The sequence below is a fragment of the Cebus imitator genome, unplaced genomic scaffold (assembly GCF_001604975.1).
Source record: "Cebus imitator isolate Cc_AM_T3 unplaced genomic scaffold, Cebus_imitator-1.0 Scaffold1, whole genome shotgun sequence".
Taxonomy (NCBI): Eukaryota; Metazoa; Chordata; class Mammalia; order Primates; family Cebidae; genus Cebus; species Cebus imitator.
Window position 1 is genome coordinate 17,594,479 of NW_016107316.1, and position 12,791 is coordinate 17,607,269.

A 12,791-nucleotide genomic window follows, 5' to 3' on the forward strand; every position below is an offset into this window, starting at 1 on the left:
AAATCACCAGGAGGTGCTCATTTAAGTTCAAGGCTGCAGTGAGCTATGATTGTGCCACTGCACTCCAGCCTGGGCTCTGTCACACACACACAAAAAAAGCACTTATCATTATCCAACATGTAATATGATTTCTTGTTTAAAGTCTCTCTCCCAACCCTAGAATGTAGCACCATGAGGACAGGGACTTTTTTTTTTCTTTTTTTTGAGACCATTTCACTCTGTCACCCAGGCTGGAATGCAGTGATCTTGACTCACGGCAACCTCCACCTCCTGGGTTCAAGTGATTCTCCTGCCTCAACCCTCCCAAGTAGGTGGGATTACAGGTGCATACCACCATACCCAGCTAATTTTGGAAGTATTTTTAGTAGAGATGGGGTTTTGCCATGTTGGCCAAGTTGGTCTTGAACTCCTGGCCTCAAGTGATTCACCTGCCTAAGCCTCTGAAAGTGCTGGGATTACAGGCATGAGCCACTGCACCCAGCCAGGGATTGTCTTTTCTGTTCATTGCTATATTCCCAGCACTTAGAACTTTACCTGTAATGTATAGGTAACGAGTGCTCAATAAATACTTGTCGAATGAATGAACGACTGCACTTGTAAGAGGTGCATATGAGTTTCAGGCTGGAAAAACAAAGCAGAAGAGGAGAATGTCTAATGAAGAGGAGAAATTCCTGATGTCTATATCAGGAAAGCAAACATTTTTCCAGAAATCCCTAGCAGATTTTTACTTACATCTCCTTAGCCAAAACCATGCCACATGGCAACCCATTGCTGTCAGAATCTCGGAAGAAGAGTATTTCTACCTGGGCACACTGCTTTCCTTGAACAAAATTATCTTTTAAGCAAGGAAGAAGGGAAGAATGAATATTGGAAAGGCAATCTGTAGTGTCTACCAGTGGGTTTATCCTGGACCTGATCAAGCAGAATCTGAGAATGGTTATTTATTTATTTATTTATTTAGATGGAGTTTTGCTCTTGTCATCCAGGCTAGAGAGTGCAATAGCACGATCTAGGCTGACTGCAACCTCCATCTCCTGGATTCAAGCAATTCCCCTGCCTCAGCCTCCTGTGTAGCTGGGATTACAGGCACCTACTACCATGTCCGGCTAAGTTTTGTATTTTTAGTAGAGATGGGGGTTTCACCACATTGGCCAATCTGGTCTCAGACTCCTGAATTCAGGTGATCCACCCGCCTCAGCCCCCCCAAAGTGCTGGGATTACACGTGTGAGCCACTGCACCTGGTTGAGGATGGTAATTTTGATGCAGGTACTCATGGACCACATTGTAAGAAAAATGGCTGGGGTAGGCCTGGCGAGGTGGCTCATGCCTGTAATTCCAGCACTTTGGGAGGCCAAGGAGGGTGGATCACAATGTCAGGAGGTCAAGACCAGCCTGGACAAGATGGTGAAACCCCGTCTCCACTAAAAAAAACACAGGCCGGGTTTGGTGGCTCACACCTGTAATCTCAGCACTTTAGGAAGCCAAGGCAGGCGGATTACAAGATCAGGAGTTCAAGACCAGCCTCACCAATATGTTGAAACCCCATCTCTATTAAAAACACAAAAATTAGCCGGGCATGGTGGTGGGCATCTATAGTCCCAGCTACTCAGAAGGCTGAGGCAGGAGAATCGTTTGAACCTGGGAGGTGGAGGTTGCAGTGAGATGAGATCGCACCACTGCACTCCAGCCTGGGTGACAGAGTGAGACTCCATCTCAAAAACAAAACAAAAGAAAAAAGAAAAACCAAAATTAGCTGGGCGTGGTGGTGGGCACCTGTAATCCCAGCTATTTGGGAGGCTGAGGCAGAGAATTGCTTGAACCTGGGAAGGGAGGTTGCAGTGAGCCAAGATCATGCCACTGCACTCCAGCCTGGACGACAGAGCAAGACTCTGTCTCAAAAAAGGAAAACGAAAAATGGCCTGGGTAAGAGAATGAACCCAGATTGAATTTTTTTTCCTCTCTTTTTTGAGATGGTGTCTCGTTATGTTGCCCAGGCTGATCTTGAATTCCTGGACTAAAGTGATCCTCCTGCCTTTAGCCTCCCGAGTAGCTGGGATTTCAGTCATGTGCCACCATGCCTGGCTCCAGATTAAAATTTTCTAAAGCCATCCTGGGTGATGGACACACTGGCGAAGAACATCTGTTGTGCTGGCTGCCAAGGGCCCATTCTACTCCACTCCTACGCCCATCATCTTTTTTGAGAAATACTTTTATTTCCACCTCATCCCTCCGCCATCTGCATGGGTACAGCCATGGGACTCTTGGAGGTTTTGTTCGTACATCATATTCCCACCCACCTGACCCAAACTGCTAAATCAGAGTCTCATTCCCATGAATTTGGCATTGGGACTGAGATGCTAAATCTCTCTGGATGGCTGGATCATGTACACAGAGAGCTGCCAGCAGATGTATTTCCTACATCATGAACTGGAGCAGCTGAAGACAGAGTGTGAACCCCTCACAGAAGGCAGTGTATGAAACAGAGAGGGTCTTTGTAGTGTTTGAGTCCCTGGTACTAGGTCATTCCTGAGGCCTGGGTCTGTCCTTGCCCTTGGATGTCACAGCATGCTTCTGGGTCAGGCCAGCTTAAATAATTATTTAGTTGTGGCCAAGAGTTCTAACACTCACCCTATCCATTCTAAGCCAAGGGGACAGAGGGTAGTGTTTTCTACACCCCAGCTCTAGGTTCTGAAAACAGAAAGAAAAAACTGTGGAGAGCAGAGCAAGCATCCAGTTTTGGAGGAAGAAGTGAAACATGGCAGTTTCCTTGTCAACGAACTGTCTATCAACAAAAGTCCAAGAGCCCTGGGCCAAGGGAGAGTTTCTACCCTCTGGCTGTTTCTGTGGGGCTCAGGAAAACCACATGCTGTACAGGTGATCCCACTGCTGACAAAGGAATTAGTGGTTTTACAATAGGACCTGTAGGCAAGGGTCTGCAGATTTGGTCTAATGCCCAACCTTGCCCACGGAGATAAATCACTCTGTCCTCTGTCCCTGGCTATCACCACTTGGAAACCATGTATAGTGCCTGTCAGTTTTCCTGAGGTACACACAGGCTAGAGAAGTAGCGTGGCAAAGAGGGGAAAACATGGGTTCTAGAGCCTGCAAGCCCAGCTTCATCACGAACTGGGTCTTTAGCCAGTTATTTGATTTCCCTTACTTCCATCCCTAAATCGGTCACTATAATCCTCTCACTAGGAGAATGAAATGAGTGTGAGTGTGTGTGTACGTGTGTGTACATGTAAAGCACCTAACATAATACCCAGCAAACATCCCAGAAGCAGGAGAGCCACTCTGGCCCTGGAACCCTGTTAGAAATCAGGGTGAGAGGCTGGCACAGAGACAGGACGTCCCTCCAAGAAAGCTGTCAGTGCCAAAATAGCTGGTTTACTGCCCATTTTTTGCGCCAGACAAACCTCAGTGCTCCCCTAGGAGTCAGGGTTCAAGGCTTTGTGTTTGTTCTTTAGCAGTAACTACTCTTCATTTCCTCTAAGACCTCCACACTACAGAGAACTAGTGGCTAGAACCCAGCAGGAGGGAACAGAGGTCCCAAGAAGAGAGGCTAGGGAAACTAGTCTTTCTTTTTTTTGGAAACAAGAGTTTCACTCATGTTGCCCAGGCTGGAGTGCAGTGGCACGATCTCGACTCACTCCAACCTCCGCCTCCTAGGTTCAAGCAGTTCTCCTGCCTCAGCCTCCCAAGTAGCTGGGATTACAGGTGTCTGCCACCATGCCTGGCTAATTTTTGTGTTTTTAGTAGAGAAAGGCTTTCACCATGTTAGCCAGCCTGGTCTCAAACTCCTGACCTCAGGTGATTCACCCGCCTTGGCTTCCCAAAGTGCTGGGATTACAGGTGTGAACCAATGCACCCAGCTGATACACTCTTGAGCCTCTAGTGGAAAAACAAGGAAGAGAGAGAAAGGAGAAAATGAAAAAGGGAGGGAGTAAAAGTAGAAAGAAACAAAGGGAAGAGAAGGCAGACAGTCAACTCCGTGACGATACTCATTCCTTTATTGTCAACTGTGTTGATTGAACAGGGCTGGGGCCTGCAAGCTGCTGGCAGCACCCAGCTGCAGGTGCATTTCAGCTCAACAGAGGCCTCCATCCTAAGCCAAGGGGACAGAGGGGAATGGTTTATATATATATTTATATATTACATATGTCCCGTATAGTCATATGTATAGAGTGACAAGAATGGGCCACCGCATTGTTAACTGTTGTCCTAAATAAAGACCATAGCAACACACATGGGAATTTGGTCCTAATCAAGGCCCTTACTTTGTCAATCAAATGTTTGATACACCAAAAGGAAAAGGAGAGAAAGAGAGACAGAGAGACTGAGATCCAGCCACCCCTGGTGGCCCTGTTCCCAGCAAATCTTACGCTGAGTGTAGTGTCTCCTGTGGAGGCAAACACACACACGAACACACACACACATACACACATACACAAAACCGCAGGCAGGAGCTCTTCCTCCAACCATACCTTGGGCCCAGCCCTCGGACTGGGGGTGCTGATTTGGGTATATTGTGCTATAAGACTGTGAGGGAGGAGTGACAGGACAATGCAGGGGCGATGTGTCCAAGTGATGAATGGGGTGACACGTGCTGCTTTGTCCACGAACGAGAAAGAGGTCAGTGGGAGAGGCTGTGCAAACCAGCCCTGGAGGTCCCCCTGCGCCCAGGCCACCTGGGGAATTTCTACACACAACTCCTGTCCCAGCCACAGTCGGACCTCTGATCTGAATCCCGAGTCTCAAATAATCTCTTGGGCTCTGATGAAAACTGTGATTTCCTGGAAGGACAGGAGCAAATGGCAACTGGGTGGCTCAACCCTCTAGTCCAGTAATGAAGCAGAAATGACAGCGTCGTGGAGTTAAAGCAGACCCAGGCGTGATCCTCAGAGCAGAACTTCAACGATGTAAGAAGGGTTCATTTCCTGAAGGAAAGAGAATAACCCTGCCGCCACCTCCCACACCCCCCGTTTCAGGCAGATCTGTCAGTCTCACGGCTTCACCCCAGTGACAGCCCTCTTCATATTCTAGGAACTGGAGACTTGCACTATTAGGGCACTCTGAAATCCTCTCTCACTCCCTTGCTTTCCTTATTACCTCTTCACCCCTCCACCAAAATATACACTTAAAAAGCCAGTCAATAAACATTAACCATTTTTTTTTTTGTAGAAATTTACTTATCACTTGAGATACCTGGAGACAATTTGGGCCATCACAAAGGAAGGTAAGGAGTACCCCCCTAGGAACCAATTTGCATACCTAGTGAATAAAGGATCTATTTTCACAAAATAATACCTTAAAAATGTGACTCAGAAACAAGGGTAATAGGCAAAGCTGGAAAAGATTGTGCCTGGGCTTGTTTCCTGGGACAGATGAAGGGAAAAAGCAATAGATGTTAGCATCTTCAGTTAGCCAGGGGTAGAATGACATTGACTCCTCCCACTGTGAACGGGGTCCAGGCGGCTGCAGGGAGAAATACTCAAAGCAGGCGGGAGCAGCCTCTTGAAAATGGGGAGTTGCCTTGATGGCCTGTCGACCAGTGTGACTTCTTGGAGAGGACAGAAACAAAGAGATCTGGTGGAGGGACTTCCGTTGATGACTGTTCAAGTTGTCTCAGTTGTTGTTCCATTTCCTGCAGGTTCCAAGGTGATGGCTGGTCGGTCCATAATTCCAATCCAAGGTGGGCAGAAAGCAGAGTTTGGGAAGCCATGAGTTCTTGTCAAAGCTGAAGGGCATGGGCTATGTTGGTGAGGTTATTAATGTCCTGGAAAAGGAGCCAAAGAGGCCGAATGAGGTTGTCTGAGGCTCAGAAAGTGGAAAGCGGGGCTGTGTCAACAGGGAGCAGATGCCAACACTGTCAGGATGTCTCTTGTCCTCGGGGAACACCAAGCAGTTTCCTAGTCCCAGAAAGTGTTCAAGGGGTGCTCACCATCAGTGTGGAAGAAGATGGAGGTTATGCAGTGCAGTGGGTAGAAAAGGGACTATCTTCTCAGGCACTGGCTACCTTCCCTTCTGGAGGCAGCTGACATGGGGACGAGCCTGAGGTATGACTGGGGGGCTCTCAGGTCAGAAGAAAAGGAGGCTACACAGTGACCATAGTAGGCCCAGACAGCTCAGGCGAGGGCATCTCCCCGCAACGAACTGAGCTCCGCGAATAAATAACATGAATTAAATAAAGGAGGGGAAGAAGAGCAGGCAGAGTCACCGCCTGCCAGATTCTCACCCCTGCACACACGCACACGCACATGCACGCACACGCACACACACCAAGCGGCAGACAAGATGAGCCAGAGTTGGTGGCCCCAGCCCAGGAGTCTATCGGATGGGCAGCCTGACATGAACGTTGTCACTCATGGTCCGCCACTGTCGCAGGGCGCAGAGAAGCAGAGGCCAGGGAGGCATGTGTGGTGGAAGGTGGAGGCCGCTGAGGACTCTGGCACCTGCAGGGGGATTAGGCAGGCGAAGGGGGAGGTTAGAAAAATACAGGAAACAGGGAAGTGAGTCCTCTCCTTTTTTTTTTTTTTTTTTTTTCCCTGAGACGAGTTTCGCTCTGGTTGCCCAGGCTGGAGTGCAGTGGTGTGATCTTGGCTCACTGCAATCTCCGCCTGCCAGGTTCAAGCAATTCTCCTGCCTCAGCCTCCTGAGTAGCTAGGATTACAAGTATCCACCACCACATCCAGCTAATTTTTTGTATTTTTAGTAGAGACAGGGTTTCACCATGTTGGCCAGGCTGGTCTTGAACTCCTGACCTCAGGTGATCCATCCACCTTGGCCTCCCAAAGTGCTGGGATTACAGGTGTGAGCCACCATGCCCAGCTGTGAGTCCTCTCCTTTGCCCTGTCCTGTTGCTGCAGGAACCCCTCTGACATCCCCAGTCACCCCTCGCCCTTCCGGCCCTTTGGGTGCCACCAAAACCCTCTTTAGCTTCGCCCAGCCCCTGCAGTTCTCTGCCTCCTGGGTCCAGTGCTGCCACGGACCATGACGGTACTGACCAGGATCTGGACTTTCGGACTTTAGATGTGGAAGGTCTTTCCAGAAAGCTGTCCAACCGCATAAGCCTCTCCATGTGTAGCGCACGAGGGTCTTGTTCTTGGTCATGAGAGAATTCCATCTCAAAGACAGCTGGAGGGGACACGTCCAACTCCAGAAACATGATGTTTTCAGCCTGTGGTGGGAATTTCATGCCAGACGTGAGCAGTGCCCTGGTGAGTATGCCTTCTAGACACTCAGCCAGTCTGGGTATAGCAGGGCTGATGAGGGGGTTGAGGAAGCAGAGGCTGTCAGTGTCCCCTCCCCTCCCATAGGCTCTTTTTTTTTTTTTTTCTTCCTGGGTTCAAGTGATTCTCCCGCCTCAGCCTCCCAAGTAGTTGGGATTACAGGCGCCCATCACCACACCTGCCTAATTTTCGTATTTTTAGTAGAGACAGGGATTCACCATGTTGGTCAGGCTGGTCTCAAACTCCTGACCTCAGGTGATCCACCTGCCTCAGCCTCCCAAAGTGCTGGGATTTACCGATGTGATCCACCACACCCAGCCTCCCTCCCATAGGCTTTCGCCCCTCCCCACTTCTTACCCTGTACCTGGGGTGGGACCCCATTGCCATGGCAACCCGAGCATACTGGCTGATAGGCCTCTTGTAGCCTACTGCAGATGTTGGTCGCTTCTTCATCTGGCTGTTATTGCTGGAGGGAAGAGACTATATTAGAAAGGATTTCTGTGGAACACAAACAGCAAACATCATGAGGGCCTATCATTCAGGTAGCCAGGAGGCCCTGTAGACGGCAAGTTCTGGAATTTTCCTCTCCTTGCTCTATTTCAGCTTGACAGCTGAAGCTAGTGCAGTTGTCCCCCTCATCCGTGGTTTTGATTCCCATGGTTTCAGTTACCGTGGTCTGAAAATAAGCAAGTACAGTACGATCAGATGTTTTAAGAGAGAGACCACATCCACATCACTTTTATTAGGGTATATTGTGTTTTTGTTGTTGTTGTTTTGAGATGAAGTCTCGCTCTGTCACCCAGGCTGGAGTGCAGTGGCGCAGTCTCAGCTCACTGCAGCCTCCACCTCCCAGGTTCAAGTGATTCTCCTGCCTCAGCCTCCTGAGTAGCTGAGATCACAGGCATGCACCACCACACCTGGCTAATTTTTGTATTTTTAGTAGAGACGGGGTTTCACCATTTTGGCCAGGCTGGTTTCAAACTCGTTATCTCATGTGATCTACCTGCCTTGGCCTCCCAAAGATCTGGGATAACAGGCATGAGCCACTCCACCCAGCCTTATTAGAGTATATTGTTATGATTGTTTTGTCTTATACATCTTATGTACCCCATTAACATATACACCTACTATGTACCCACAAAATTATTATTATTATTTTTTTTTGAGACAGAGTTTCGCTCTTGTTGCCCAGGGTGGAGTGCAATGGCGCGATCTCAGCTCACCGCAACCTCCGCCTCCTGGATTCAAGCAATTCTCCTGCCTCAGCCTTCCAAGTAGCTGGGATTACAGGCATGCACGATCACGGTCGGCTAATTTTGTATTTTTAGCAGAGATGGGTTCTCTTCATGTTTGTCAGGCTGATCTCAAACTCCCGACCTCAGGTGATCCACCCACCTCGGCCTCCCAAAGTGGTGGGATTACAGGCATGAGCCACCATGCCTGGCCAACAATTTTAAATCATAATAAAATTTAAAATAAACAGCATATATAGGGTTTTAAGATCTCTAGTGGATGCAGTTTCAGCATCCACTAGAGGTCTTAAAACATATCCCCTATAGCTAAGGGGAGACTACTGTGTAACACAAAGAGGCACATGTTAATATTTCTTCACTACTGTTGCTTTAAATTGTTTCTGCAGTAGAAAGGACTGATTGAAGGCTGAAATGAAATCCAGTCTCACTTTAGCTTGTAGCTTTATATACTTTCTTTTTTTTTGAGACGGAGTTTCACTCTTGTTGCCTAGGCTGGAGTGCAATTGTGCAGTCTCAGCTCACTGCAACCTCTGCGTCCCGGGTTCAAGCGATTCTCCTGCCTCAGCCTACTGACTAGCTGGGACCACAGGTGCATGCCACCAGGCCCAACTAATTTTTGTATTTTTAGTAGAGATAGGGTTTCACCATGTTGGCCAGGACGATCTCGATCTCTTGATCTTGTGACCCACCTGCCTTGGCCTCCCAAAGTGCTGGGATTACAGCTGTGAGCCACCCTGCCCAGCCAATTTTCTTTCTTTATTTTTTTTTGAGACAGAGTCTCACTCTTGTCACTCAGGTTGGAGTGCAATGGCATGATCACGGCTTACTGCAGCCACTGCCTCCCAGGCTCAAGCGTGTCTTATGCCTTCGCCTCCCAAGTAGCTGCAACCACACGCGCGTGCCAACATGCCTGGCTAATTGCTGTATTTTTAGTAGAGATGGGGTTTTGCCACATTGGCCAGGCTGGTCCTGAACTCCTGACCTTAGGTGATCCGCCTGCCTCAGCCTCCCACAGTGCTGGCATTACAGGTGTGAGACATCGCAGCAGCCTAGTCAATTAATTTTCAACAATGGTGATAAGACACTTCTATGGGGAGAGAATAGTCTTTTCAACCAATGAGAGAACTGGATATCCATGTGTAAAAAAAGGTTGGATCCTTACCTTGCACCATACATAGAAATTAGCTCAAAATGCATCATAGATCTAAATGTAGGAGCTAAAACTCTATCTCTTAGAATGACATATGAGTAATTTTTCATGACCTTAGATTAGGCAATGGTTTCTGGGTTTTTTTTAATTTTTATTTTTGAGATATGGTCTCCCTCTATCACACAGGCTGGAGTGCAGTGGTATGATCACAGCTTACTGCGACCTCAACCTCCTGGGCTCAATTCCCACTTCAGCCCCCTGAGTAGCTGGGACCAGTCATACACCAACAAACCGGGCTAATATTTTTTTTTTTTTGAGACGGAGTCTCACTCTGTCGCCAGGCTTGAGTGCAGTGGTGCAATCTTGGCCCACTGCAACCTCCACTTCCTGGGTTCAAGCAATTCTCTTGCCTCAGCCTCCTGAGTAGCTGGGACTACAGGCACATACCACCACGCCCAACTAATTATTGTATTTTTAGTAGAGACAGGCTTTTACCATGTTGGCCAGGATGGTCTCAATCTCTTGACCTTGTGATCCGCCCACCTCAGCCTCCCAAAGTCCCGGGGTTACAGATGTGAGCCACCGAGCCTGGCTTTAAAAAAGTTTTCAAATGCATATTCTTTGACCCAAATTACCCCTCCTAGGAACTTCACTAAGGAAATAATCAGAGATAAAGAGAAACATTGACATGCAGGGGATGTGCTCAAGTTTTTTTCCTATAGACAGGGTCTTGCTCTGTCACCAGGCTGGAGTGTGACAGTGAGATAACAGCTCACTGCAGTCTTGAATTCTTGACCTCGAATGGTCTTCCTGCCTCAGCCTCCTGGGTAGATTGGACTACAGGCAGGTGCCACCACACCTGGCTAATTTTGTTATTTTTTGACAGAGTCTCTCTATGTTGCCCAGGCTCATCTCAAACTCCTTCCCTCAAGCCACCACTGCAGCCTCCCAAAGTGTGAGCCACTGTGCCTGACCCTGAAGCATTATTTACAACTGTGAAAGATTAGCAACAACCAAAATGGGGTTGGTTAAAATATTAGGACCCAGTTAAATTCTTATTGAGTCCTATGAAGGAAATTTATGTAGCAATAAAATTTTTGTGTGGCTCTATGTAGATGCAGAAAGACTGCCACAATATATTAAATAAAAAGCAAATAAAAAATTAAGTTTTTGTTTGTATTTTTAAAAATTTATCTTAGAGATGGTCTCTTGCTGTGTTACCCAGGCTGGTCTTGAGCTCCTGACCTCAAGTGATCCCCCAGCCTCAGTGTCCCCAAGTGTTGAGCTACCACGCCTGGCTGGTTTTAAGGAAATGTGTGCATATGTTTGTGTCTGCTTAGGAAAAAGTCTAGATATTCAACAAAATATTGACAGTTATAATCTTTGAATTGTGTGATTATGGTAATTTTGATTTTCTTTCTGCCTTTCTACAATATCTCAAGTTTTTTTACAATGACTATGTATAACTTTGTTTCTAATTAATTAGTTCAAACATCTACAGAAAATCATATATATCTGTATGCCTGCCATCCAGTTTTGTCAAGAGTGCTGCTGTGAACATTTCCACAGGAATTTTCATGTTTAGATTGAACACTTTCCCTGGCGTATGTTTCCAGGAATGGAAGCGTTGCATTGCAGGGTATGCGTATTTTCAGCTTTACTTGATATTGTCAATTGCTTTTGAAAGTGGTTATACTTACGAATGTTTCCATTGCTCTACATCCTAGGGAGCTCATTGTGTGCTTTTTACTTTCAGCAATTTGGTGAGTGTGATTTATTTATTTTTTTTTTTTGAGATGGAGTTTTGCTCCTGTTGCCCAGGCTGGAGTGCGATGGCATGATCTTGGCTCACTGCAACCTCCGCCTCCCGGGTTGAAGCGATTCTCCTGCCTCAGCCTCCTGAGAAGCTGGGATTACAGGCATGTGCTACCATGCACAGCTAGTTTTGTATTTTTAGTAACACAGGGTTTCTCCATGTTGGCCAGGGTGGTCTCGAACTCCCGACCTCAGGTGATCCGCCTCGGCCTCCCAGAGTGCTGGGATTACAGGCGTGAGCCATCACACCCGGCGAGTGTGTTGTGTTATTAAAATATTGTTACGACGCTGAACAAAAACAAACAGAAAAAACAAAGAAAAGAAAACAAGAAAGCCACTTCCATTTTAAAAAATAAAAGAAGACAGGTTTTGGAGTAAGTCAGACCTGGGCTTCAATGCCGGCTCTGCCCCTCAAGCTCTGTTACCTGGGTAAGTGGCTTACCATCGCTGAGCCTCAGGCATATCATCCCTATCATACGGGATTGCTGAGATTAAACAAGACAAGCACTTAGCACAGTGCGCCCGCCACAGGGCTAACACGTGGCAGCTGTGATTATGATTTATTTTCAATTCCACTTGCTAAGGGGATACAAATGAAATGAGCAAGGGTAAAACTCAAAAGGCGACAGTTGGAAGAGGAGAATAAACAGGCCGAGTAACTCCCAGAGAGGACATTCTGCCCTTGAATGGCAGACCAAGCTGTGCAGGAGCCACAGAACAATGGCTGCCTGCTGCAGCGGCAGTGACAGGAAATAACAGTCTTGTGGTTCAGTGGGTGAAGCATATAAAAAAATGCTATACCCCATTCTCCTGACCCTTTCTGTAGATGAAAAAGAGGAAAGATAGGGCTCCGGAAGCCCCAGCTGGGTCTGCAGCTGAGCTTACATTTTACAGGATGGTGGGAGGTGTGCCCGTGGGGAGAGGCAGCCTCACTGGCAGTGGTAGCAAAGAGACAGTCCTGCTGCAGTCGCGGCTGGAAATGCAGAGCTGTCCCCTCTAAGAGGGGAGTGAGAAAATTAGGAAAACAGCAACTTATTTACAAGGTGCTTCTATGCAGTTCATCTGAACTTAACAACCTCCCAAGGTGTGGATACAGCAAAGGAGACTGAGCCTCAGGGAGGTTGTAGCGCCTTTTGTGTCCAAGGTCATACAATTAGGGAAAGACTAGGAATCTGAATCTTCCCATGTACTCCTTTTAAAATTATTATTATTGGCCAGGCACAGTGGTTCACAAGATGCCTGTAATCCCAGCACTTTGGGAGGCTGAGGCAGGTGGATCACCTGAGGTCAGGAATTCGAGACCAGTCTGGCCAACATGGTGAAACCCTGTCTCTACTAAAAAT

General features: G+C 47.5%; 2 protein-coding genes across 2 annotated transcripts in view; both read right to left on the reverse strand.

Annotated features, from left to right (window-relative positions):
* The window catches only part of LOC108301632, a 480,010-nt gene that overhangs the window by 74,237 nt on the left and 392,982 nt on the right, over positions 1-12,791 (reverse strand). The gene's annotated exons all lie outside the window — the stretch shown is intronic.
* The window catches only part of KIF3C (kinesin family member 3C), a 49,800-nt gene continuing 40,998 nt past the window's right edge, over positions 3,990-12,791 (reverse strand). Inside the window, exons 6-8 of the mRNA XM_017524415.2 lie at positions 7,588-7,696; positions 7,006-7,178; positions 3,990-6,453 (exon numbers count right to left, since the gene is read on the reverse strand). Of these exons, the coding sequence (XP_017379904.1) occupies positions 6,360-6,453; positions 7,006-7,178; positions 7,588-7,696 (376 nt within the window). The 3' untranslated portion in view covers positions 3,990-6,359. The remainder of the gene's footprint in view (positions 6,454-7,005; positions 7,179-7,587; positions 7,697-12,791) is intronic.